The sequence below is a fragment of the Triticum aestivum genome, chromosome 6B (genome assembly GCF_018294505.1).
Source record: "Triticum aestivum cultivar Chinese Spring chromosome 6B, IWGSC CS RefSeq v2.1, whole genome shotgun sequence".
NCBI lineage: Eukaryota > Viridiplantae > Streptophyta > Magnoliopsida > Poales > Poaceae > Triticum > Triticum aestivum.
The window spans coordinates 718,071,837-718,099,591 of record NC_057810.1 but is presented as its reverse complement, the minus strand read 5'-3'; the positions used below and the strand labels follow the sequence as shown (position 1 = coordinate 718,099,591).

General features: G+C 46.9%; 4 protein-coding genes across 7 annotated transcripts; 3 read left to right on the top strand and 1 right to left on the bottom strand.

Moving 5' to 3' along the window:
* Nucleotides 1-4,307: 4,307 nt before the first annotated feature.
* Nucleotides 4,308-6,333, bottom strand: LOC123139979 (uncharacterized). The gene is made up of 4 exons (XM_044559705.1): nucleotides 6,090-6,333; nucleotides 5,909-5,986; nucleotides 5,112-5,204; nucleotides 4,308-4,550 (listed from the first exon to the last, which is right to left on the bottom strand). The coding sequence occupies exons 1-4, from the start codon at nucleotides 6,090-6,092 to the stop codon at nucleotides 4,446-4,448; spliced, it is 279 nt and encodes a 92-aa protein (XP_044415640.1). The 5' UTR covers nucleotides 6,093-6,333; the 3' UTR covers nucleotides 4,308-4,445.
* A 1,756-nt stretch (nucleotides 6,334-8,089) lies between these two features.
* Nucleotides 8,090-15,088, top strand: LOC123139978 (FHA domain-containing protein DDL). Of its 2 annotated transcripts, XM_044559702.1 has the most exons (12): nucleotides 8,090-8,232; nucleotides 8,548-8,607; nucleotides 9,191-10,154; nucleotides 10,539-10,570; nucleotides 12,059-12,125; nucleotides 12,298-12,355; nucleotides 12,535-12,627; nucleotides 13,985-14,099; nucleotides 14,189-14,236; nucleotides 14,360-14,405; nucleotides 14,519-14,589; nucleotides 14,717-15,088. In XM_044559702.1, the coding sequence occupies exons 3-12, from the start codon at nucleotides 9,198-9,200 to the stop codon at nucleotides 14,754-14,756; spliced, it is 1,527 nt and encodes a 508-aa protein (XP_044415637.1). In that variant the 5' UTR covers nucleotides 8,090-8,232; nucleotides 8,548-8,607; nucleotides 9,191-9,197; the 3' UTR covers nucleotides 14,757-15,088. The 2 variants fall into 2 exon arrangements, with proteins under 2 accessions (XP_044415637.1, XP_044415639.1); XM_044559704.1 differs by lacking the exon at nucleotides 8,548-8,607.
* Nucleotides 15,089-15,797: 709 nt separating this feature from the next.
* On the top strand, nucleotides 15,798-18,279 carry LOC123135172 (rop guanine nucleotide exchange factor 3). Its single transcript, XM_044554262.1, has 7 exons — nucleotides 15,798-16,110; nucleotides 16,197-16,313; nucleotides 16,437-16,591; nucleotides 16,690-16,764; nucleotides 16,841-17,122; nucleotides 17,303-17,638; nucleotides 17,890-18,279. The coding sequence occupies exons 1-7, from the start codon at nucleotides 15,828-15,830 to the stop codon at nucleotides 18,055-18,057; spliced, it is 1,416 nt and encodes a 471-aa protein (XP_044410197.1). The 5' UTR covers nucleotides 15,798-15,827; the 3' UTR covers nucleotides 18,058-18,279.
* Nucleotides 18,280-21,396: 3,117 nt separating this feature from the next.
* Nucleotides 21,397-27,095, top strand: LOC123139977 (uncharacterized). Of its 3 annotated transcripts, none has more exons than XM_044559701.1 (6): nucleotides 21,397-21,834; nucleotides 22,758-25,556; nucleotides 25,742-25,795; nucleotides 25,941-26,257; nucleotides 26,391-26,556; nucleotides 26,663-27,095. In XM_044559701.1, exons 1-4 carry the CDS (start codon nucleotides 21,442-21,444, stop codon nucleotides 26,199-26,201), a joined length of 3,507 nt encoding a protein of 1,168 aa, XP_044415636.1. In that variant the 5' UTR covers nucleotides 21,397-21,441; the 3' UTR covers nucleotides 26,202-26,257; nucleotides 26,391-26,556; nucleotides 26,663-27,095. The 3 variants fall into 3 exon arrangements, with proteins under 3 accessions (XP_044415636.1, XP_044415635.1, XP_044415634.1); XM_044559700.1 differs by having other exon boundaries at nucleotides 25,941-26,285; nucleotides 26,376-26,556; XM_044559699.1 differs by having other exon boundaries at nucleotides 21,398-21,834; nucleotides 25,941-26,285.
* The last annotated feature ends 660 nt before the right edge of the window (nucleotides 27,096-27,755 follow it).

The following is a 27,755-nucleotide window of genomic DNA, read 5'->3' as shown; positions in this document are numbered from 1 at the left end:
TAAGTACAAAACAATTTTTTGTACTTGGTTCAATTTATTGCTATATATTTTATGGAATTGTTGCACCATTTAGTTGATATAATTTAGCGCCTTCGAGACACCGCAGACTCCAACCACGCAGCCGCCAAACGCCTACCAAGGGAGCGAGCTCGCCCCAAAACTCACCAAAGGTGGCACCTTCATGAAGGTGACAACGCCACGGGCGTCGCTGCCGCCCAATCCAGAAGGATTTGGGCTTTCGCCCGGTAACGAGCAGGGGAGAAAGGCAAAAGGGGGAGGGGAGTACCATAACGGCGCCTATAGGTAGGGGACGGCGCCCGCGGGCGTCGCCGCCGTCGTGGCTGGCTGAATCGGCCTGGATTTCTCCGGGCACTACACCACCCCCTGCCCCATCTTTGAACCCGGCGTCGACATCCTGGGACGACCAAAGACCGGATCTGAAAGGGGACCCGAGCGTTGGAGGCGAAGGCGTCCAGCAGCCTCAACCCGCCGCCGCCTTGCCGCCCGCGCGGCCAAGGCAGTCGGCCAGCACCCGCGGCCGCCGTTGGCTGAGGACTGCGTCACGCCACCACCCGAGGCCGCCGCCTCGGCTCGAGGGCTCCCCGTGCACGACGGAGCAGGAAAATCCTCGCTGCCACCTTCCCCGCGGCCGCACGGCGTGCCGGCGACCCCCTCCAATGGCGACGAGGTGGAGGAGAAGGGGAGGGAGGCCGGAGGCGGGCTAGGGTTGGCGCCGCCTGAGTCACCCCTGCGGGAGCGACACGGGGGCCAAGGGGGAGTCTCCAGTCAACACCCGTCATTCAAATGCATACTAACTGAACTAAGGAACAATGTACAATGGGTAGCTGCACATTACTTTCCTTTTCTTCATATATACTTGAGGTTCATCTTGCATAAAGTAACAAGTATCTATTTATTACTTGGAATTATAATGAACTAACATCATAAACCTGAAGTTGTGCAACACTGACCATCTTTGATATTAATAATAAACGGAACAAATTCTCCATCTTTGCATTGGTAAGGCTAAAACACATATATCAGACACCAAATTACTAGCCCTTGAAATGTGCCAACTAAAATGAAGTACCGGCTTGGATGTCCTCTGCTCAATCATGCAATGTTCAAACTTACAGAATTCGTGAGGATACTGTATATTTGTCAACATTCTCTATGCAATCTAAGTGAAAAATGCAAGCCTAAACCTATGTTGAATATAGATCGGGAACCAAAAGTGGTCGGTCACAAGCGAATATTGGATGAAATAAAAAAAGCAGAGGATGTCATAGATGAGGAAGGCAGAGGTACAAGTGCTCACTTAAGAGGTTCATTGGTGATACAGTGGTCGCAGTGCAGGTCAGCCACCACCGTCGCGCAGCAGAGGAGGTCGCCACAAGATGCACAACTGCGGCGGAGAGGCGGCAGAGGAGGTCGGGGTCGCCACCATCCAGCCCAACCCGCATGAGCACCGAGCTAGGGGACGCCATCCAGGAGGCGGAGAGGCGCGATGAGGGACGCTCTCCGATGGAGAGGAGCCACCGGAGATGCGCCGGCGATGGACGAGATGTTGCAATCGAAACCCTAACCATGGGCTAGGGGTCATGGGCGAGCGCCGGAGACCGGTAGTGGCGAATCCAGCCAGACTGGAGGAGGGAGGGGTTGGAAACTAGGCCGTCGGTGTGTTGTGAGTGGTGAACGTTGCCGGAATCGACATACGTTGGGTCGCACGAGAGAGAAAGAGAGAGAAAAGAGAGTTAGGTTGCGAGAGGGGTGGATGGGTGGGGGATGCGGAGGATCTGACACGTGTTAGAGCTGCGAGGTGAGAGGAGGGGTGGGGGAGGGCCGATGACGAGCTGTGGGAGGAGGGATGGGAAGAGGCGGTGGGTGTCGGCGATAGGGAATCGGAAGGTGTCTGCATGGAGGAGGAAGAGAGGAGGGGACCGAGGAGGAATGTGTTAGGGTTAGCGTTTTATATACGGAGCGATTGGGCGGGCTTTAGACGGGCTTTCAGTGCTGTAGCAGACCGTCCATGACAGTTTCTTATATTGTCACCGCAAATCTGTCATGTATTAACATATTTCTTGTAGTGTTGCCGTAGACGATGTCGAACTTATATGTTTTCATATTGATTATTTTACTACCTTCTAGCCATGCCGACTATGCCTACTTACAAACTAGTATTTATGCTAATTACAAAGTAGTTACACTACAATATTGTTTATACTAAACATTATTACTTTTGGTTTATAAATTATTATGTTGCAAAAAATAAAATAAATATTATTAGTTTTGGTACATAAATTATTATGTTGCAAATCTAAAATATGTTTATAATTTTATCATGCAAATCTTAAATTATATTTGTTGTTGTATTTAATAAAACAAAACAAAAATCTTAAATCTACTTTCAAATTATGTTTACATTGACAGATTTCGCTAGATTGGACACCCATTTGAGTATAGGAAAAACAACAAAAGGCAAATTCACATTCATATGTGTAACACAAAGTGTTTGCAAATGTATTTTCTTTGTAGTATTTTTAAAGGACTTACACAATGTATGGTCTAACAAATACTTTAAGAGAAATTTGCAAGTATGGTTGTCAAGCTTATAGAAAATTCTAGAGGCTGCAGGGGATGAACAAATGGTTCGTCCTCGAATCCCCATATTTTCTCACCTTCTAGCTGGCACTACTCGGTCATTCGTTTTTCTTGTGCTCATTCAAGTTGTTTTTTTTTGCTCCGTCCATGATTACATGACAATAATTTTTGTAACATGTGAAATAATTAGAACCTGGTCTAAGTACAAAACAATTTTTTGTACTTGGTTCAATTTATTGCTATATATTTTATGGAATTGTTGCACCATTTAGTTGATATAATTTAGCAAAATAAAACACAACATATGTGTGACCTCTATGTTTGGACCATGCAATGAAACTAAAAAACGGCTTGCCCCATTGTCCGGAAAGAGTAACATCAGCACAGACCAATGATAAGAAGAAATCTGATACACTATCGAAGATTGCATAATCTAGAGGCCAAAGATAATAATGAACCTAGATCGAGCATAAGGGAAGATGAGAGTAACTTCAGCACAGAGGCTTACTTTTGCCTTGTTTGCTGAAGGAATGAGCGGGCAAGCAGGCTGAACTGTTTCATGACTCCGTATTTTACATCAAAACATACAACAGAAACCTTGCTCTAGAATGGGCATTCAAACCATGGGGCAGCGTTCTTGATACAGGCAATTAACATTTGCAAGCATACGCAGCAACTTAACAATAACACCAACAAGCCAATTTGAATTGGATTGGTAGACTGGTGATGTAAGACATCAAACCATTGTTGTTGTTTGTAAAGAAGATGCTCACATTATTACTCAACAGAAAAGCAACCAACAAACTGACGTTCATCCAATTTATTTTATTTGACCTCAACTCATCCATTTATATGTATATATCCCTCACTCTAGAGGCGGGGCTGATGCAAACAACATAACATCTCTAACTCCAAGTCTCTAACATTGCTACAAGGAGTAAGATGTCATTTTTCCGGAGGCCTACACCCCATATAAACTGTCTACCTGAGACTGTCCCTTAGCCCGTGGGTCCGACACAAGGTTAGAATCCGAGCTCTTCTAGAGTGGTATCTCACTGATGGCTCGCCCTCCCCCCTGGAAGGGGGCCTTCTTTGCCTTCCACCTAAGCTGCGTAGGAAAGGCCCAAAGCCAATCCCAGGGAACAGTAAAGCTTTATTGTCGTGCTACGCCCCATCCCGTCGGCTTAGGGAGAGTGCAATCCATCATGTCATACTCCTCGACAAAACAATATGAATCTTGCAAACATCAGAAAAATAAAATGACACCCTTGTCGCCCGTTTGTCGCATGATTCAGGCAGGGGCATGGGTGGCAATTACCCGTACTACACTGCCTGTTCAAAACAGAACTACCAGGGATATATGACAATTCAGGCAACCAAATCCCAACGGAAACAGAAATATTTGGTCAACCAGATTACATGTCCTGGCTGTAGAAATCCAAAAACTTGCAAACAAACTGCAACCACCAAGGAGGGACACACTAGCTAAATTCGAGATATTCACCATGTCCACCGCCCCAGCAGGCAGAGCAACACAACACACGAAACCTAGAGGAAGAGAAGAGACAGGATGGGGCTTACATGGACCCGACATACTCGAGTATGTCAAGTGATCTTTGACTTGGATCACTTCTTTGTTACCAATGGTGGTAAGAGATTGGACACGCATTTGAGTAATATCACAACACATGCATATGCATAACCTATGCTGAAAGCGGAATATTTTAGCAATCCCTTGCCCAAATATACAATCTTACATTAATTATTTCTCGGTTACGACGCAGTCACAAATACAAATAGTGAGAGTTGTTCACATAAGTCAAATCGGGCGAGCGTTACATGTTCTAATCATCTTTCTTCATTTCTGTGGTAGCACTCTGGGGTTCCACCAGAGGATTTGCACTTGCAACATGAGGATTTGCTACTGGTTTTGATTCACCCGCCACACCCTACAAAGAAAGAGTGCACTGTAAATTTAAAAGCACTTAACAGGCTAAGCTCAAAGGTAACTGCTACTGAAAATCAATAAGCTTAATGGAGTGCTTGGTTAGGCTCAACTCTGGCTTTTGGATTTCGGCTTATAAGCCAGAACAAAGCACCTATTTATGTGCTTCTGGCTTCCACATAATTAGGTTTTCTTTTGGCTTATATAAGCCAAAATCCAAAATCAAAGTTAAGCCTAAACAAGCTAACAGCTGGACCATTTATTCTCCATAGACCGTTGTGAGATTATCATGTAGCTAAGGGAAGCAAAGGATGGGTGCAGTTTAGCTGCTACAGTATCTGTCAGACTTTTGGTACGATGCTGAGTGAAACAAATGTATTTGGCTGTACTTTTTTTTTTTGAATTTTCAAGGGGGGAGTTTCCCCACCTGAATCTTTCATATATCATGTACAGCAAGGATAAACTAGGAAAGAATGCATAATCTGGACGACCAAACGGTAAGCAGGAATCTATGTTTTACACAAGCATAAGGGCAGAAAGGAGTAACATCAGCAGTGAGGCTTACTTCAGTCTTGTTTGCTGCAGGCTTGAACGGGCAGGCAGCTGGGACTCTCTCGGGCCTCCTGTATTCCCATCCAAGCATGCGATAAACCTTGCTCTGCGATGCGCATTCAGACCATGGGTCAGTGTTCATAAAACAGGGAGCACACAGTTGTAAGCATACTCACTTAAGAGTAACAGAAACACATATACTTTTCTTCAGACGATCTCAACATGAGAACGGATTCCACTATCATCAAGAGCAACAGCAACATGCCAATTTTTTCAGGCAATAATACATCGTCAAACAATCATCCTTGGATGTAAAGGCGCACATCACTTGGCAGAGGAACAATCAAAACATGAGTAGAAATCAAACTGATGCATCTAGAGCGACGCAGACACTATTTGATCCTCACAACCCTCGAGTCCTCGACGAACACTAGGCATCTCACAATCTCAGCAATTTGATGAACCCTGCCACCGTTTGCAAGCGCGATAATCCTCATGGCCACTTTGCTTTTTGACACAGCGTCCCATTTAATTTGAGTTTATTCATGTGATAGCTTTGGTGCTGCTAGCTATGTTAGTTAGACGCATGATAAAATTCATTCATCTCACAACCAACAGAGCTAGGTAGCATCACCAACGAAATCTCGCAACCGGTGGCCAATTCAGGACGGCCCGACTGACCACCTACGCGCGCTGCTGCTGCTGGCACCACGAATCCGAGAACCGAGGAGAAACCAGATGAATCGACGGCACCAGATTCGACACCGGCACCAACCGGCGCGAGGAAGGGGAGGGGGGCGGAGGGCTTACGAGGAGGAGGTCGAAGAGGTAGGGGAGCGCGTTGACGAAGGGGATGAGGAAGAGCGGGATCAGGCACGCCACGCACACCTGGCATCAGCAGCAGATGAGATCAAATCAGTCAGTCAGATCGGAGCGGAACCGGCGCCGGAGGATTCGCGCGCGGATCGGCGGCCGCCGCGGCGGGACTCACCATGGCGGGGGATCGGGGCGGGAGGGAGGGAGGGCGGAGGAAGCAGTGAGTCGTCTGGATTTTGACCGGATCGGGTCGGCTCCGTTGGTCTGAGGAGGAAGAAGACGGAGAAGGTGGGTGGGGTGTTGGGGGAGGAGTCAGCGGCGCGTGCGCGTCGGCTTTGTTCGTTCGTTCGCCGCCGCTCGGGGGCCCGCGGCCCAGGAAGTGTTGTTCGTCTTCTGCTGTGAGAAAACGAGCGTGTTCATGGTTCATGATACTATTTCACCCAAAACGATTCTCAAATAGTATATGATATACTCCATCCGTTTGAAATTACTTGTCACAGAAATGGATGTATCTAGACGTGTTTTAGTTCCAGATACATCCAATTTTTGCGATTCCGAATGGAGGGAGTATATTTCATTGAAATATCACAACTATGAAAATCAAAATAGCTAACCCTTGTTTTAATTCAATCATTTCTTTCATCGTTGAGAATTAGGCAACGCGGTATCCTTCGATTTTAAGCACTGAGCATGTTTAGCCCTTTTATTTTCCCCGCGAAAAGAGTAATGACACATTTCAGAAAAAGAAAGTAACGACACCACGTAATCAGAACCCGGGTAAACAAATCGCACCATTGGTTTTACGGGCAATTACGCCTACCCCCGTCTACCCAAGCCCTTGGTTCCACTTCATCATCGCCCCGCTCCGCTCTCTTCCCCTCCCCACTACCACCTTCGCCGGCCTAAATCATCCAGCGAGTAGCAGGACTGGAACTTCCGCTGTCCTTTGAACTAAACTACCCCTCGGAGTATCTCGCGAGCCACCGAGCAGGGGAGCAACACCGGCCACCGATCTGCTCCACAATGCCATCGGGGTGGGAGCATCCATGTTCTTCTTTCCACATCATCATCTTTTTTCCATGTCGTCCTCCTCCCCCAACATCAGCCCTTCGCAAAGATCTCGACGTGCCCTTCCCCCGGTCCCCTTTCCTCACATTTCCATTAAAACCAGGGTTAGACTTCTCTTTCATTGTTTTCTTGTTGATTTGCTGCTGATTCAACGAGTAATTGTAGCTCATGATGTTGTTTTCCCACAGATTGTGCCCGCTCTGTGCACATGTGTTTTGATTTGTAATGTCGGCCGTTACTAAATTATTATTGCCACACATTTGAAATTGGACATGGCGAACAATGGTTATTCAAAATGTTGCTGCCTTGAAGCAATAGTAAGAAGGGGCAATTGTAGCAATTTTAGAAACTAAAGAGTTTTAAACCATAGGCCTCCCATGCCTTGGAGTTGTGTCATGTCTTTCCATGATACCCAGTGTGGTTTTCGCTGACCATCTCTACTTCCCCATCAAATTTTTCTGATTACCATGTTTAGTTTTCACATAGACCCCTTGGGAGTTTGAAGCAAGACATAGAGTAAACTGGCAGAGCTTGGGCTACGCCCTTGACCAAAACTTCTTTACCAGCCATTGACATGGTTCACTCAATCCGTCACTAGATCCTGCTCCAAAGGCGGTCTTTTAAATATTTAAATTCCCCATTCTTCGATGACCCCACATCAGATGGTGTCCCAAGATATTCTTCATTCGACGTCTCATTCGGAACTTGCAGCGAGCCTTTCTATCTCCGTTCTAATATTTTGAAACCTTTTACTGAAGTAGATTGATGACTTGTCAAAATTTATCCGTTACCCTATAGGTTGTAGCCATGCAGTCCACTAAGCATCCAACACCTGGTGCACCTCTGGTACTCCCACACCATTAGCCTCGAAGAACAACAGGTTGTCATCTGCGAATAAAATATGGCTTATCTGTGGGGTCAAAGGGGCTATTTGTGGACCATGAAGATCGGATGACTCACTTTTTTTTTTGGAAGAGATGGTGCACAAATTCCTTTTTTTCAGAATGGTGCGCAAATTCCTTGTTTTTTTTCTCTAGAATACAAATTCCTTGTTTTTTTTTAGACAGGAGAGGAGAGGAAAGGTCGGCGTAGCCTGCCCGGCCCAAACAAAACATCGAGCTCCCGGGCCGAATCCGCTTCTAGGCCCTTCCCTCCCTCTCTCTCGCCCCGTTTCATCTTCACCGAGTCCAGCTGCACGACGAGCGCGCGGCGGCGGCGGCGGCGGAACCCCGGCGGCGACGGCGGCCCAGGTGAGCTTCTGTCCGTGCCCGGACCCTCGCTCCACCCCGTATCCTCCCCGCACCTCCGCTCCCGCGCCCCCTCGTGCTCCTCTCCCATGGCGCCTCCTCCCTCCCTCCCACCAGCGCCCCCCTCCCATGGCGCGCGCCCCCCTCCGTCCCCATCCCTCGTCCCATGGCGGCCCCTCCCGCCTCATTCCGTCCACCCGTGGCGCCGCCTCCTCTCCGCCGTGGCTCCTCTCGCTGGCCTTCTCCCTCTCCGCTCTGAACCCTAGAACGGCACGGCCAGCAGGGTCCCGAATCCTAACCGGTTCTCACCTGTCGCAGGTTAATCCAATCCGGAGCTAGCGAAATCAGCAAAAACCGCAGCAATCAAACCAGGAAACGGTAATAGCACTGCCGCGCCTTCTGATATTCTGCAGTTGATTTCTGTGGCTAGATGCATACCAACTGAACTGAACCATGTGTCCTGTTTTTCTTATTTGGTGTGTCGTCTGATGATTGAAACTCATGTAGTATGTTCATTTGCGCTCTCTACTCAACTAGATTGCTGCTGTGCTGCTGAATTTTCTTATGTTCTCTTTTGTAATTATGTGTAGCTGGATGGTGGTCGAAACTGAACCAAGCATTGATTTTTTATGCCCATGGACACAGACATTGGGGAAAGCAATTCTGTGCTTGCAGCACTGTCAGTAGTCCGAGTCCATCGCCGAGCATCTAATTTTAATTGTATTAATGTTGAACTTGATAGGGTTTCTGCTTTGTGATGGAAACATATTTTGCAAAAGGCATTTATCCGCTTCAGTATGCTTTTGTAAGGCATTTTTTTATGTGAGATATCCTTTTTTTAGCATGTCATAAGTTAGCACCCCACCCTTGGTCATCCCTGGGTCTCCCACTGCTGCGATTCATGAACCCTCACGGTTTGCCCCTTATTTCTCCTTCTGAATTGATTTTGTGATACTTTCAGGTGAGGAATGGCTTCTACTGTGGACCGGAGGGATCAATCCTCCCGGAGGTCAGGGCACACGAGGTCTCGTTCTCCAGCGAAGGAGCGCGTATCGCCTCCACGCAAGCAGAGCCCGCCAGCTCGGAGGGAGAGGTCACGGCCTGAGAGGACTGGCTCGCCTAGGAGGCCGGGGCACACAAGGTCCCGTTCTCCGGCCAGGGAGCGTGTGTCGCCTCCACGCAAGCACAGCTCGTCAGCTCGGAGGGAGAGCTCAAATGCTGAGAGGAGTGGCTCGCCTAGGAGGCGGTCCCCTGTCAAGGCTAGCCTTTCACACAGGGAGAGGTCGCCACAGAGAGAGAAGGTGAAGGAACGGGTGAGGTCGCCGAAACACGCACGGTCGCCGTCACCTGCTGGGAAACGGGAGTCTCGGTCGCTCTCACCACGTTCCAAGCGACTAAGGAGAGCTCAGGCTGAGCGGGAAGGGGCAGATGTAACTGAGGGCGACCGTCGGAGACCTCCCAGTAGTGAAGACCGGGGCACACGGAAGCACAGGGAGCGTGATGAGGGGAGGGATGCGTCAAGGGATAGGAAGGTGGAGCCAAAAGATGATAGGAGTGCCTTCACAGGTAGAAGACTGGACGATGATGATGATGGAAGGGGTCACTCAAGAGATAGAAGAACTGACAGGGATGATAGGTCAGGTGCTTCGAGAGAGGCACGATCAGGCCGGGACGACGACAGACATGATTCAAAAGGGAAAAGGTCAGACCCGGACCGAAAAGGTGGTTCCAGGGAGCAAAGGACAGACCAAAGTCCCAGAAGGGATTCCGTGGGAGATAGAATGGCAGACCGGGATGAGAGCAATGGTGGATCAGGACGATCATCTAGGCGTGGCCGATCAGGGTCTCCAGAAGAGCATAGACATAGGGGCAGGCATGAATCTCACACATCACCAAGGGCATCCAGAAGTGCAGCACATCGTGAGGTGTGTGGTGATACCCAACCCTTTTCCTCATATCTCTTCATAATTCCATATGTTACTTGGCTACCTGTCTTCTTTTGTGCATTTATGTTGTTGCTACCCAATATGTGATAAGGTCTACCAATATGAACAGGATGTCAGAAAATCATTTGATACCTTCGAATATCAATTGGCTGCTGTGCAACTTGTGTAGCCAGTAGCTCACACTTCATTATACATACCATACACTAACCATGACCCATTTGAACCCTCCTGTCTGCAGATTCTATAGGATATAACTATTAGTCATATACCATCTCAATTTTAAACTAATATGGTACTTTCATGTTTGCTATTATATTGTGGCGTGTAGACTTCAGTCTGAAAGTTGCTTTTGATTTGTTTCAGGATACAAGCTCTAGAGTGGATGTAGCATCCCGGTGAGTGTTCAAAACTCTTGACTTATGGACTTTTTTATATTCTCAAAAGAAGGTTTGTTTATTACAGTTTTCTGTTTGTTGATATAAGCACATATATTAAGGGAAATTATATATCATTGTAATGATTAATTTTGATCTATATTAAGCTGGTCCTCTACCTGAGCAATGTTTTAGTGAGACCAGCTAGATGTTGAACATACTTCATGCTCAAAATGAACACACATTTTTCTTTTGTATTCACCACTGTCCAGATACAATATTGCCCAAATTTGTATCAGCTAAGGGCAAAGGGCATAATCCTTTGTTGTCACAGGAAATAGTGTTCGGTCTTTAGTTGCCGTTGGCAGTCTGACAACAGTGATCTCTGATCTGTAATGGAGGCATGAAATGATCTTGATACCTCTGCTATGTAGAGTATGCAGAAGTTAGGATGTTTTGTGATGGCTTTCGAAAAGTTTTGCTTTCCGAACTCTTGTGTTCGAGATGCGTGCTCCAGCTGGCTGGGAGCATGGACGTTATTTTCTGTCTGCATTATACTCCCTCCGTTCGGAATTACTTGTCGCAGAAATAGATGTATCTAGACGTATTTTAGTCATAGTTCAAAAAAGCGCTAGGCGTTAATTGTGCGTTTTGCCACCGCCTTACGCTTTACTGACCAAAGCGCATGCTTATGCGCAGTTATGCACAGATTATGCGTAGTTATGCGCAATGCGTTTTGCCAACGCCTAGAGCCTAGGCGCGCTTAAGCGCTCGCTTAGGCGCGCCTTTTTTAACTATGATTTTAGTTCTATATACATCCATTTCCAAGACAAGTAATTCCGAACGGAGGGAGTATTTGGTTGCTATTTGTTCGCCACCAGTGTCAAACACAATACTCTGATATGATGTTGAGTGGCAATTCAGATTTACTCCCTTTTGTGGTGGCAGATACTGCATTGTAGCTGATTGCTATTTGGTCGCCACCAGTGCCAGATAAAAAAAACTCTAACTTGTTGTTGAGTCGCATGAAGATTTATGCCCTTTATGTTGACAGATACAAATTGGGGCCTTTTCATGGCAAAAGAAGGATCTTCCCAATTTTATAAACACGTTTGTTTGTCAAGCATCTTCCCCTCAAGTGAAAAACATACTCATAGTTGGGGCAATTAATTTTCTGTTGTTTCTGGGTCATTATCATTCTTTTGGAAAGCATCTCAGTTGGGATCGCCTTAATTGCTTGTGACTTTCTATACTGTGAAAGCAAAGCAATCATGCGCCGTTTTTTCTTTGTTATTGGTTAAGTACGTTGGGTTGCCTCTTTTCTGCTGGGCTGCTAAGTTTATGCCATATTTCTGAATCATTTATGTTTTACTCGAGGGTGCTATATAACCAGAGTTTCTTGTTAGTTCTTATGTGTTTGAAGCATGCTATTTTGCCTTAACCAATGTTCTTGCCGCTATGCATTTTTTTTGTCTGCGATTATTAACCGCCAAACACTGTTTTGGTCAGGAGTGGTGATGCTGATTCATTGGCAATGATGAATACTGCTGCAGAAGCTCTGGAGGTGAAAGAAAAGGTAGTCTACACACCATGATGGATATTGCGTTAATGTCGATTCAATTATTTGAAGAATGTTAATATATGAGATGATTGTTATTTTCCGGTAATACTTTTTGTAACAACATTTTTTGGCTTCGTCTTTTCATTTACTACACATTCTTATTTTAGCAAATGTATTTATTTTGCAGCAAAAACCATCATTTGAGCTGTCTGGAAAGCTTGCCGAGGAGACTAACAAAGTTGGAGGTGCTGATCGCAAGCATGTATATCTTGAATATTTATTTTTTGCATGATCAATGATCATAGACACTTACAGTTCCTATTATGGTGGTACAACCAATTAGAAAAGCTAACATAAATAAGCTTTCCCTTGTGTGCACTGTTACTGTACAATCTCCAGAGCTGACAGTTTATTTCCTCTTCAGGTATAACCTTGTTGTATTCAGAACCTCCAGAGGCTCGCAAATCAGATATTAGATGGAGACTCTATGTATTCAAGGGTGGTGAAGCACTGAATGGTACTTATCCTTGACTTATTACTCTCCATATACGAAGCTATTATTTGCTTCATATCATGCTATCCATCAATTTAATAGCTGTTACAAGGCAAATCTGAGAAACAGGATTTTTTTTCCACACATGCCAACGGTTAGTTATCTAGTTTTGCAGTCAATTCTCTATTTTCGTCCCTGCATTGCGAAGAAAAGTAGGTTCAGTAGCAAGTGTTAAGTGACTCAACGTGACAAAACAGGCCTTCATAAAATTTCCATTTGTTAACTAGCCTAATCTCGGCAGTTTTAGACAAACATTTAATAGGGGACAACGGCAGTAACCAGAAGTACACTATGATATAGGCTTGTCTTGGATTAGTATAATTATTTTCTTTGTCTGGGGATTAAATAGGTCCCACGAGGTAACTATACGCTATACCAATCAGATACAGACACTGATTTGTGAAATATAAAGGATGTGTCGATTCAGGGTGCAAGTGGGACTAATAGCAAGTTGCCTGCTTCTGTCTGCTCCATCCTGTGTGTGTTATTGGGTCGTTTGTGGTAGCCCGCCAACCGGCACTGTCTACTACACAGCATCGACATACCCGCACAAGCCCATGTAGTCTTGCTAGTAGTTATTCGTTCCTGCTAGGTACATGGTGTGTCTGTCCATACTTGATACACACATAATTAAACGTGAATCGATCAACAGGGTGTGAAACACGTAGTTAGCAAAACTATCTCAGAATTCAGAAAATCTTTGGTTCATGTAGCAATGAATCGATATCAATACTTTTTATGATCAATGTCCCTGCTGCGTCTGAACATGAATTAATAAGTGACACACATGATCAGCTGATCAGTTTATACTTTACAGCATCAGGTGTGTGTAGAGAAAAATCATTGTGTTCACGTATGTGCTGAGGTTTGAGTTTTCTGTAGAACGGAGAAGAATCACTGCTGCAGACTATGCGGGATACCGGGCAAATATGTTGGCTGAACGAGACGATTTGCAAGTCCCCACATACACCCATGGCCATGGGCACCCGCACACTATGTTATGTGGCATGGTTATGTTGCAGTATTCTCAATTTGGACTTAGTAAATATCAGGATAATGATATGGATTGTGAATGACTCGCTAGATTTGTTTTCAATTATAGTGAATGCACTGAAGTCAATGGCAACAAGCAGCTTCATAAAGACATTAGTTAGCAATTTAATGTGGAATTCCAAATGGATGTTTAGCTCCTTAGTCTTTACAGAGGATTTCCTTAGCAAGGATGGAGGGTGCTGAACTGCTGAAGTACTGGCACGCTCTTCTTGATGACATGATACTTGAGTTGCTTGAATGTTTCTGATGATGCTACCTGATTGAACAGAACCGCTGTATGTTCATCGCATGAGCCACTACCTTTTTGGAAGGGAAAGGAGAATTGCAGACATCCCCACCGACCATCCCTCCTGCAGCAAGCAACATGCGGTTCTTCAATATAGGTAAGCCTAAGTAAGTGCCTAACACTCTTGTCTGCGTATGTTGAGAAATCACACTCTGATCAAATGATCTTTTGCCTATTATTCATCAGACTTGTAGAGAAGGAGCAACCAGATGGCATGATGTCAAAGCAAGTGAGGTACTTAGCTATTGTTGTACATAGCAGTATGTCGTAATTGATCAGCATGCTGGTCCTAGTCCTTGAGTGCTTCATCATATGTTAGTGAATGATGACTTAACATATTTCTGCCTGGTTTGGTAGGCCTTATCTGATGGATCTTGGTAGTACCAATGGGACATTCATCAATGTAAGTTTTCCAGACACGTGTTTTCCACACACGTGATATCATTTCAACCTCGGTTTGGTTTATGACCCTTCCGTTTTCTCTCTCTGTCTCTCAAACATGCTGTAATGCCGCAGGAGGATCGTGTCGAGTCCCACCGCTACTACGAACTCTTCGAAAGGGACAACATCAAGTTTGGCAATAGTAGGTATGGTCAAAATAGTCTGCTGTTACTTTCCTAGATCTTATTGTTTGAGCAACCTATTGTCAACACAACCGGCCTTCTGAGCTCTGACATATGGGCGTGAACAAACGTTTCTTCCTTTGGTTTGCAGCCGGGAGTACGTGTTGCTCCACGAGAACTCGACAGACTGAGCGGGGGAGGGAGGCGGACGTGGAGCGCGTCGTCGGAGCTTTGCTTTCGAGCTGCTGCCAGCGATAGTCGATGGACGGTTGAGATGTTACTTTTGTTCTGTCGATCATGGTTCCTTCCTAGGTGGATTCTTGTGGTCATTGAGTGGAGCTTTCTTTAGCTTGTAGCCATATACATACATGCATAGATTTTTGTGATATCCGGATTTCTTTTTTGCTTGATTGCTGAGAGACTGATTGACTTGCGCATTATCTGCTCTATCTATGGTTGTTGCATTCACCTAAATATTGTATTTTATCGCTCTGTTTTGAATCAGGGACTGCAAGTTATTCTAGTGAATGCAGCAGCCTTTTATTTTTCAGGAATTCCACCCAAATTTAGAGGCCACCTTGACTCCAGAAAATGGGTAATTTTGTGTTAAAAAATAAAATAAAATCAATGACATAGGACTTAGATGCCCCCTCGTCTCTCTGCCCAACATGGACGGAGCTCTCCCGACTCGGCCGCGGCCACCTGGCACGCTGCTGGACCACGGCGGTCGGCGTGCGCCGCGCTAGAGGTCGACGACGGCGTCCATGGCGGGTGTGTCCACGACATCCAGCGGCCCGACGGACTGGCCCTGGCCCGAGCCCAACGCGGCCCAAGTCACATCAAAGAGCCTTCTCTCGGATCTCTCACGTCCTGCGTCTGCTTCTGCTGTCAACTTGATCAATTAGTCGCCTCCCACCTTCTCCCCTCTCAAATTCTATGCTCCGTTCCGGTGTACACATACTAATTAAGACACACCGATCCTACGTACGTGGCCACCATTTCGTAGCCGTCACATACATAATTATTTTCCATTTTTCAACTGGCGGCCATACACACTTGGTGCCAGCCATGATCATGCACACCACCAACCGAAAAAAAAATGAGTATGCCGCACCAATTCTTCTTCATGTGGAGCACGTAGCTGGCCCAGCTGTGGGGAGGATCTATCTGACTTGGCTTACAAGTTTGAACCAGCGGCCCAGCCTACGCCGCCTTCTTGCAGTTGCCAAGCCTCAAACCTACACGCAGCAGCAGCGGCGGCAATGGGCGACAGCTCGGCCTTCCCGGGCTTCCACAGCCAGTACAGCTACGACCGCGACTACGCGCGCCCGCTCTTCCGCGTCGCCTCCTTCTCCCCCGAGAGAGGCGCCGGCGAGCACGAGCACGAGCAGGAGCACTCCTCGCCGCGACGGCGCGGCGGTTCCATGAGCCGCACGGCGTCCTTCAAGGTGACCGCGGCGCCATCGCGCCTCTCGCAGGCGATGAGCAAGCTCAGCATGAAGAAGCTGCAGCAGGCCGTCGACGAGAGGTCCGTGGAAGACGAAGGTATGCATGCATGGATCGCCGGAATCTGTTTTTTCTCTTATTAGCTCATGCATCCTGGCCTGGCTGATGGGTGTTGTGCTGCTCAGAGATGGAGCTGATGAAGGAGAAGTACACCAAGCTGCTCCTCGGGGAGGACATGTCCGGCGGCGGCAAGGGCGTCTGCACCGCCGTCGCCATCTCCAACGCCATCACCAACCTATACGGTACGTGCATACCTACGTACCTAGTGCTAGCTATCTTGGAACTAATTGCAGATGAAACAAGTTCTTTCTCCCTGTTGAATGAACGAACTTGGCCCTGAACTCCTGATGCATCCATGCATGCAGCCACTGTGTTCGGGACCTGCCACAGGTTGCAGTCACTGCCTCCCGAGAAGAGATCGATGTGGAACCGGGAGATGGACTGCCTCCTCTCCATCTGCGAGTACATCGTCGAGTTCGCACCGACGGTCCAGGCCAGGCCCGACGGAAGCACACACGATGTAACCCATGCCAACATCCATCACACATGCATCCTTCCTGATAATTATTAAGTTCAAGCTTTCTGCTTAATTACTAACAAACATATTTGTGTGTGCAGGTGATGGCAACCTCACCACGATCAGACATTCTGATGAACCTCCCCGCGCTCGAGAAGCTAGAAACCATGCTCCTTGTAAAGTCTCCTTCAGACACTCCTATCCTGTGTGGAGATGCCAATCAGCTTGACTGAATCTGCAACTTGCTTGCAGGGTATATTGGACAGCTTTGACAAGGCGGAGTTCTGGTACGCGGACCAGAGGAAGCAGTCCTTGAGCGAAACCAAGAAGCCGTCGTCGTTCAAGCGCAACGAGGACAAGTGGTGGTTGCCCGAGCCATGCGTGCCGGAATCCGGCCTCTCCGACTCTCTCCACCGTGAGCTGCAGCACAAGAGGGACCAGGCCAGCCAGATCCACAAGATGGCCATGGAGATCAACAACGCCATCCTCTCCGAAATGCAAATCCCATCCTCATTCATAGACACGCTTCCCAAGGTATGGACAGTTGAGGAATCTGATCCATAGAGATCAAGCATCCGCATGCATCAACCAGATGCAGAGGCCGGGGGTGTATCCTCCTTTTCAAAAATAGAGTCTCCATGTAGCTAGTTTGTCAAAACAAAATCAGTTTCCCCCTCTCTGATAGATCATGAATTTATGTTGCTCAAACAACAGACCGGGAAAGTCGGGACAGGCGACGCCATATACCGGTACATGTCCTCGGGGGACCAGTTCTCGCCGGACCACCTCCTCGACTTCCTCAACTTGAGCTCCGAGCACGAGGCGCTCGAGGTCGCCGACCGTGTCGAGGCTGCCATGTACGTGTGGAGAAGGAAGGCCAGCATCACCCACGTGGTGACCAAATGGGAGAATGTCACCGAGCTCAATGCCGACGGCGACAAGAACTTGATCCTGGCAAGCAGGGCCAGGAGCCTGCTGCTGTGCCTGAAACAAAGGTTTCCAGGCCTCTCACAGACCACCCTCGACACAAGCAAGATTCACTACAATAAGGTAATTATTCATAAATGCCCTATCAACAGAACTATTCACTGTTAAACTAGTTAGTGTGTGCATATCTTGCCCATATCTATACGATGAAGATCTCTCCCAAATGTCGTGCACACAGAATTATCAGAAACTGCTTTAGCAAATGCATCTCTTCAAGATACCAGAAATGATCTCTTTGACGAAAAAAAAGAGACATTATACATCATATATATAGCTAACCTTTTTGAATCTTCATTTTCCCCTCTGGCCCACAGGACATTGGACAGGCAATACTTGAAAGCTACTCAAGGGTGCTCGAAAGTTTGGCCTACAGCATTGTCTCCTGGATAGATGACGTTCTCCTTGCAGATGAAAATGCAAAGCAAGGGAATAGCACCAGGATACAGAAGCAAGTGTTCAGCCAGGTCTCTCCTCAACGATGACGACCCATGATGAACAAATCGTAGAGTTAAATGAGTTGATTCATTTCCTGCATGCACATGATTATTTTGTGATTGGCGTCATGACTTTACCCAGTAGTGGTGTGTGTGACATTTTTTTTGTGAGATGCATTCATATCATGATGTGTGTAATTACATGTATGACAGCTTCGGCACAATCCAGACCCCAACAGATAATAAAAGGTCACAACCATTAACTGTTTTTTTTTCCTTCGAAACGGAGGCAAAAACTTTAATAAAGAAGAAGAGAATTACCCGGTTAATTACGGAAAACCGGGCGAAAACCGCTACAACCCATGAGGGGGTACAACCTGGCTATCCACACAAGCTGCCGAGAGAGGAGCACCATCGAGGCGGACTACAGGTGTCATCGTCATCACTCCTCCGCGAGCCAGCGACTCCGACTTCACCGCAAACCCCCATCGGCGAGGCACACACTGCAACAGCCTCCACGAAGTCCGCATCGACCTATGCCAAACAGAACCATTATCACTGTTTCATTTAGATACATCTTTCTATCGTGTTTTCATCATTCAAACAATCAGACTTCTAATAGTTCTAACTTCAAAAATGGCCTTGAGTTATTTTAAATCCACGAGTGCCAGAAATAATATATTTGAGAATAAGACGATTAGCATGAATGGAAATATTGTTCTCTTTCTATTTTGCTAGTGTGATGGATACATAATTTTTTTATACATATGTTATGAGTCAATGTGATCGAGTGCAAGAGGGACCGAGGGAGCAACAAGTTGTAGAAGCATACATTTTGTTGAGACTATGGTGGAGTACACCCGAAAAAATCACAAAAAGAAAAATAATACACCTGAAAATATAAACGAATAGACACAAGATGAAGGGTATGGCTATTCTCTTTACCATTCAGTTAAGTTATCCACAGACAAGTACTTGGTAACTTGGAGCCATGAGCAAAAAAAACATGCAATTCCATACTAATATTATGAACATGAGTTATCATGTAAGAGCATCCCTGACCAAGGTATTAGAGGCGTAAAATTCCGGTTTTGCTGCTCTAAACCACACATAATCAATCTGCTATACGCGTTAGAGGAGTAAAAAAATTTACTCCCTGGCCGGCCCGACTCTCAAATATACTCAGTCGCCCGCTGTTGATGTAAAAATTCCCCCCATCCACCGCTCGACCTCATCCATTCCCTGTCACCTAAGCACCCCGCATCCCCACCGTCACACCCCCGCATCCACTTTGGCGCCTCCCCTTCGCCCACATGGCCGGATCCAGCGATGCAGGTCCCCCTGCCGATAAGAAGGGTTGATCCATGCTGTCACGCACAGCCATCCCGAGCCTGAGGTCGAAGCGGTTCCTCCCACGGTGACGCGTCCTCCTCTTGGTTCCCTGACTTGACACTGCTGCCGGCGCCGCGGAGGAGGTACCTTGGCATGCGGCAATGGTCGTGGGGGACATGGGTGGCTGAGATCATGGACCGCGAAACCATCGCGGCATATGAATCGGCTCCTACCAGTCTACAGTGCTGACATCACAGGCGTATGACATCCTTGGTGCGCCTCCATGACACGACGGCGCAACTATGGGGGCACAACTCAACTTTCCCTTTGGAGCCCCCGTGCTGGATTTGGGCCCCATCAACCCCCGGGTGGCCTCCCCACACGAGTTGCGGGAGAACCCGGAGGCCCGCGAGCGCCTCGAGGCGGAGTACGTTGACAAGGAGTACATGGCGTAGCTCCACCGCATGTATCCCGAGTGTGTAGATGAGGAGCGCCGACAGTTCAAACTCTACAAGTTGGGGAAGACCAGTATTTGACCTTTGCTCCACTGACGACGACGGGCCTAACGATAGTGGCAACAGCAGCGACGAGGACGAGCCAAATTGGGAGAAGCTCATTGCCAGTCTGGGACTAGAGGCTCTCCTGCTCCTGGTGGATAGAGGGGCATGGAGAAGAACATGTCGTCTCTAGCGGCGACAAGTGCCTGCTGGTCCGGGCAAGGAGTAGGCATCGGTGTCGCTGCGGACACAGAGCATACTGTAGCCCTTTTAAAAAAAATGTTAATAACATATAAAAATTGTTTGTGCCATTAGAAAATGTTCATAAACGATTAAGAAATGTTCGCAAGTTTAAAATAATGTTCATGAATTTTATGAAAAAAGTTCAATGTGAGTTTAAAAAAAGTTCATTATGTATTTAACAAATGGTTGATATGTATTAAAAAAGTTCAACATGTATATGAATTTTTTTATCCGCACTGAAAAATGTTCAACATCTATTCATATAAATATTTGACATGTATTTGAAAAATACACAGCGTGTATGCGAAAAATGTCCAACATGTATTTAAAAAGTTGTTCTGTAATTGAAAGTAGAAAAAGAAAGAAAGATGGAAAAAGGAAAAAGTGAAAATAAAAAAGAAAACCCCGATTAAACATGTACAAAAGGAACATGGAAAAGAAAACAAAAAAAAATGTCAAACCTTCCAAAATCTGGACGGAAGGTTCCCAACGTACTCGGTCTCTCAATAGGCGAGACATAGCTCTTGCTGGTGCGTGTAGAGCTGAAGAGAAGATCAACTCGAAAAAAGAGAGATGAAGGGAAGATGTAGTGCTGTTATATGCGCCCATAGTTGGGCTGGAGCATCCTATGCGAGACAAGGCCCATATACGACGCCAATGTGGGGCACCCATGTTAGTGGTGGGAGAATAGATGGAAATGGCGATGGACTCAGGAAAAAAAAAGATGAAAATGGCGATGCGCTTGGAAGGGTTACCACCCAAACTCGAAGGAGGGGAAATGAATTCCCTTTCGCAAGAATATAGATAATAAATGCTATTTAAATTAGCTCTAAACAATCGCGCATGCTTATGGTAGTATCTTCTGTCGAAGCCAAGGCAAATAGAACCCCACTAAAAAGAAAATGCTATGAAAAATTCCACTCCACCTTTTTCTTTCATTCTCTGATGCCTATTTTTCACCCGAGACACCTCCTGGACACGTCCGGTGCCACGCCGACACCGCCGCATGCAACACTACGCCTCAATTGAGCTTATGCCAAGCACGATCGATCGATGCGCCGATCTCGCCGCGGCTCCATCAAGTAACCCTAGAACATCAAATCTGAAGAAGAACACAACTTGCAGAGGTAGCACATTCATGCCTCGATTTTGGATTAGCACATGGATTTTATTACTAGTATTAATATTTCTAACATCACATGGATTTCTTTTAACCCACATAGATTTAGTTTTTTTTGGCTGAAGTAAATGAAAGTTTTTATTTATTTATGTCGCAGACCCGAAGAGCGACCAAACACCAAAGCGAACGACTCCCCGGGAACTACTTGGGCTTCCTCGCGCGTCGCGACCGCCGCCGGCGATGGAGCCGCGGCCGCCGCCGTCGCCGTCGCCGCCTCAGGCGTCCCCCTCCTCCGCCGTGCGGGTCCTCTCCCGCGCGCCTCCCCCCGCCTCCGCCCCCTCCCCGGCCGCGGCCGCCGCCTCGCCGCCGCACGACGGCGGCGTGGTCGTCGTCGGCTTCGTGGGCGGCGCGGGGGGCGCCGCCGCGCGACTCGCGGACCGGATCCTCGACGCCCCCGTGTTCTCCCCCGGCGGCTCGGCCAGGACCCTCGCCGGGGGCGTCAGGTACCACCGCGACGCGGACAGGAGGATGGTCTTCCTCCACCTCGCCTCCCCGCCCCCGCCCCCGCCCCCGCCGCGGGAGCCGGGCGGCGGGAGCACCGGCGGCCTCCCGGAGATGCTCTTCATGTTCTCGGTGAGTGCTGCCCCTCACTGTGATTCAGCCATGGATGGATTATTATTAAGCTCAGCAGATGCTGCTACTCTTAACTCTGAAGCCCTCAGATTTTGTGCCTGCCTGATTCAGCCATGGATGGAAACTATTGTGCGATGCTGTCTTCATCACATCAGACTCGCTCTCGCAATAATTTCTCATGGTTGCTTGCTAGCTACTGATGCAAATAGCGAAACTTGAGAAGAAAATGGGGGCATAATTTTGATATGCTGTATTCAGAGTTCAGACTGTATATATTATTTCTTATGCTTGCTGCTTTCACATCTGGCCATTGTGGGTAGTTGAGTACATAGTCTTTTAGACTGGGTGTTACAATTCTTATGATGACTGCTACAAGTTCAAGTGATTAGTTGCAAATAGCACTGTTTTCTCATCCTCATTTGCACTTGAACATGAAGTGGGTGTTGATTTGCAAAATTCTACTACCTGGTTTTGGAAATTTGGTGCTAAGGTGGGAAGGGTTAGCGATATTTCCCTGGCATCACACTGCATCATCTTGACTTGAGTATGGGGGAGCTGATATGTTCACAGATGTAGGCTAAGCTCATGGAAATTCCTGTGGTCCACACATGGCAGAGTCACAATTACTAGTAGCTTTGGTAATCATAGCTAGGGACTTACTTTGGTCTATGTAGAGCTGGCATCTTAGAGCTACACTTCCAACAGTTTTTCTTGCTTACATGTAATGGCACCTAAGATTTAGTGCTGATCATAAAGATAATAGACTTCAGTGTGATAATTCCCTTATTATTATTCTGTTTGTTTCATTCACCAGTGTAACGAAAAATAGCTTTGGAAACAGAGGTGACTAACCGAAGTTTAATATTCACTTATTTGAAGGTTGATTCTGATATGTGTTTTTTATTTTTTTTGGGAAATTCTAGGTATGCCATGTAATAGTATTTCTCCAAGAAGGCTTCCGGTTCGACACGCAGATCTTGAAGAATTTTAGGCTGCTGCAATCTTCGAAGCATGCTTTTGCACCATTTGTGAGATCACTAGTAGCACCGGGAACACCATCCAAAGCTGCCCCTTCTGGCACACCGGGGACACCATCCAAAGCCACCCCTTCTGGCACCCCGACTCGGCCTACCCGCAGGGCTTCATCGATCTCCCCTCCGGCACGCCGTGGAGGTCACTCGGGACGCCAACCCTCAGCCATCTCGTTGATGTCAGGAACCGGTTCGCATGCTTCTGTGTTGCCAGGCCAATGCATCCCTGTTGTCCTCTTTGTCTTTGAGGATGATATCATTGATGGTCCAAGTGTTGCAACAAGTGTGGATGATATGGGGGAGACATCTTCATCAAATCAGGCTTCTGGCACTTCAAAAGGTTCTGGCTCAGTGGTAATGCTCGCCCGACCACCCAGCAAATCTGAGGGTAGTTTCACTAAGAAGCTGCATTTGTCTCTGGAAGGTCAGATCCGGTTCTTGCTGAAGAGGTGCCGGACACTAACCGGTCTGGAGTCGTCAGGGCATAATGGTCCAAGGGGTGCTGGTAACGTGAGCCATCTTCCTTTGTTCTCACTTGATCCATCCAGAGTTGTTGCCCTGTTGGACCGCTCAATTAATAAGAAACAGGAGCCACTGGATATCATCGCAGGACTGTTTGAAGATTCTTTCAGCTCCAAGTCATCGTTGGATGTCGCTTCATTAGAAAATAACTGCCAATGTGCAAACCACGAAGATGTTCAGTTGATCAAGGATTTTATATTTCGGCAGTCCGACGGACTGAGAGGGAAAGGCGGGTATTCAGGCAATGCGCCTGCTGGCTCTGTTGCTGGTGTTGGTATGGTGGCTGCGGCAGCAGCTGCAGCAGCTGCGTCCGCATCATCTGGGAAGCCAGTTAGTGTTCCTGATCTTCCTAGTTTTGATAAATGGTTCTCTGTTAGTACATCTATTCTTTCTGAACTGATTAGTGCAAAAGATGGGATCGATAATTCCGAAAGTATGAGGGGATCATCTACTCATACAAGTTCTAGTTTGAAGAATGAGCAATCTAGTGCTATTGAAACTGCTTTATCTTGCTTGGAAAGCAACAAGGGGCTTAACATGAAATTTTCCTCATCGTGGTGCCAAAAGGTGCTTCCAGTTGCTAAGGAGGTGTACTTGAAAGACTTGCCTGACTTTTACCCAACTAGCGTGCATGAAATGCAGCTACAGAAAGCATTGCGATCCTTTCACTCAACAGTCAAAGGACCGGCTGTCAAGGTATTCTCCAAGAAGCTAGAAGATGACTGCAAGACAATCTGGGAAGCTGGAAGGCAGCAATGCGATGCTGTCAGCCTTACTGGCAGGCCATGCAAGCACCAGCGTCATGGTAAATTATCTTCATCAGATGCTGTCGAACAGCATTCTAGTGGTTACGTCTTCCTCCATGCATGTGCCTGTGGACGGTCACGTCGCCTTAGAGATGATCCTTTTGACTTTGAGACAGCCAATGTATCATTTAACTGCTTCTCCAATTGTGAAGACCTACTACCCACCCTTGTGCTACCGAGGGGGGTTGATGCTAGTTCATTTCCGGCATCCTCTTGGCGTTTGGTGCGCCTTGGAGGAGCAAGGTATTACAAGCCAACGAAAGGGTTGCTCCAAGCTGGTTTTTGCTCAAAGGACAAGTATCTTTTGAAGTGGACAATATCTCTTGGCAAAGGACAAGGAAAAAATGGCACCCATGCTGCCACTAAATCTTCCTCCATGACATCTAATGTGAACCCCCAGATTCCACCTGCTGTTTCCAGAGAAGTAAAGCCCATTACAAACCAAGTCGCACCAGAAATTAGATCTGCGAAGCTTGAAAATCCCAGAAAACAACCTGAAGTGCAATCAACGAACAACTCAGCTATTAGTTTTGGTAAAGGTCATCCAAATTTTACTATGAAAAAGCCTTTTGCTGAAGTTGTTGCTGGCAGCACAACTAAAGATTCTGAGTTTCCTGCTCTCCAGCTGAAGAGACCACCAAAGCCTGCTAGCCGAAAAGATGAACGGCAAGTGAGCGTAGCGGAACAGACTAATGGCCGAACCAATGCAGCTCTCAGTCAAGGACCTGTAGCTGAAAATGAATCTGAGAAGGTGAGCAAAAATATGAGTAGTGAAACTGCTGATGGGAAGCCCTTTCTACAGATCGGGAGCAACATGGTGCCAGTTACTGTTGGAAATGAGACTAAAGAAGCTGCTCAAACCGTACAACAGTTTGTAGTATATGTGGGATTTGAGCATGAGTGCTCGTACGGTCACCGTTTCTTACTGTCAGAGAAGTATCTCAAGGAGATTGATTATGAAAGATCTTATCAAAACAATGAAGCAGAAAGTAAGCACAGTTCACAAAAGTTGCCCCCAAATGCATCTAAGTCGGCAGCAACTACTGGAAATGGGAACAATGGCCGGAAATCCAATAGGCCAATGGAATCATCAGGGAGAAATAGCAGGCAGCAATTGCTTCAGCCCGGCGTTGACGGAGAGACCTTGCGGTCTGCTCATATTCTGTCAGATGCACATACTGTCAGAAAGGGAGAACATTCTCTTCAATACATTACAGCTGATGATGGTGGAGAAGCATATTCACTTTTGAACAGAAATCTGCCGATATATATGCACTGCCCACATTGCAAGAGCTCAGACGGGAAGGGGCATCAAGATGTAAAGGCTGCTGGTGCTGTGTCACAACTTCAACGGATTTTTATCGTAAGTTTATTTTTTCAAGCTACAGTTCTTTTATCAGCATTTATATGATTTACATTGGGAACATAGATTGATGGATGTTAAAATTTTATTTCTAATACTGATCTTTAAGCACTCCCTGCTTAACATTGCAGTATCTATATAACTGATCTTTTATGTCATTCCACTGATGTTGCTTTCCGGCGCAGGTGACGCCTGATTTCCCTGTCCTGTTGGCTAGCTGCCCACTCGTGCAGTTTGAGGTGAGTACAATCAATCAACAATACATATGTTATCCTCTCAACACTTTAATGTTGAGCAAATAAATTAAGTAAATCGTAGTAATATACCTCGTGCATTATCATATTTATTACTAATGGATTCCTTGTTTTTCCTTTTGGGCATCAGAGGTCATGCCTGCCATCAAATGTATCTGACAGTGATCAACAAGGGTCGTTCAGCCTTGGATGCCGAGTTCTCCTTCCACCCGAGAGCTTTCTTACCCTGCGGCTTCCATTCGTGTACGGTGCCGAGACAAGGGACGGAAGCACATCCCCCCTCAAACACCTCGAGCAGCAACCGGAGCTCACAGCATGGCTTGTCGGAGGCACAGCTTTGCAGATCGTGTCAGCAGGATACGTCGCCGAGAAAGAAGCCAACGTGTCGTGATGAACTCAGGATGTATAAAGCTTCAATGGTTCATGCGTGACTCTACTCACATTCAGGTCAGGATATGCATGCAGCAGCCAACAGGTAGTTCTATCTACCCTGCACTCTCTTTGTTACCCAATCTCACCCTCTTTTTATTATGATATAAATGTATGTATGTATAACTTGTATCAGTCTGTGATTCTTCAGTATGTATCCCACACTCAAGGCATCGGATCCCGGGTTGCGTGTCTGTGACCGGCGCCGCATGGTTCCTGTCAGAGGTGTTTTGCTTGAGCCCCTGGATTTACTTATGCTGCCAAGCTGTTGATGTAGCCACTACAAGAATTACTTGCTGCACAGCCAGAGATCACAGGTACACACACGACACGACACATACATACATGGTTGAGATAAAATCCAGACGGACAGAGCACGGATTGCTTTGACAAGTGACCCTGAAAACTCTGCATTGGTTGCAGCCTGTTCCCCGGAGAAAAAACATGGAAGATCGAGGCTGCCCCCCCGCCGCCGCTCCTTGCAGGCCACCGCGGGATGTCGAAACACATGAAGACCTCCGGGTCGGCAAGCCAGAAAGTGGCGAGGGGGTCACGGTGGAGGCCATCAACTGCCTGCTCTGCTTGCTTTCCTTTGTTTCATCTTGCCCAGCAACGGTTTTCAGGTGAAGGGAGGAACCCGGAGGGGGGTTTTGCACGGTCTAAGCTGTGTAATGTGACCGGTTTTCTGATTTGGTCGCCAATCGAGGCACCGTTTTTTCTTCTTCTTTTTTTTGCATTTGACGAGCGGTTCTGCTCTGCTACCTGATGATCTTTTTTTCTTTTCTTGCGGGTGATGGTCTTTTACTTGGCTGGCTGAACTGGGTTTATTACAGTAATCATAATGCTTTTTGAGTCATGATGAGAAGACCTAGCAAAGGTTATGCGCCACACGATTGGCATCCCTCGGCCAGTGTTCAAATGACAGCGAACCGAAAAGTTAAGCAATGGGAAAGCACTCCGTCAATCAAAATACAGGTATAGGGGCTCCGAACCTCTGTCACCCCATTGCACGCATCAGCGAGCTGAGGTGAGCACGATTGCACAGTTTTGCCAAGTATTAGTCGACCGAGACTTGATTATGTCTCGGTCCATGCTATATGTTTGTTTGATCTCGCATGGAGATTTGTGCAAGTTTTTTTTTTCTTTTCTTTTTATATATACTGTGTCACTTAGGTCTCAGTCAGACTATGACCTAGCCACACCCATTCAGTACACTTAAGGCCATGGAGAAGAGGTACCGCTTCCCCCCTTGCGGCATCAAGAATGCGATCAAATAAGCACGTCGAGCCTGCCATGGCTTCACCTCGATCGTGTCTGAGGGGTGCTGCAGTCAGTCGAGCCCGAGCCACCATAGAAGAAAGATGCGTCGACATTCTCAGTTCCCAGGTTGTGAGCTTCCCGGTTGGCTGACTGACGAGGCAAATCAAGTTTAGTACCACTGGACAAATTTGGCTTTGTAGATGTTGATATATATATTTTTATATAAGAACTGGGTCAAACTTAAAGCAATTTGACC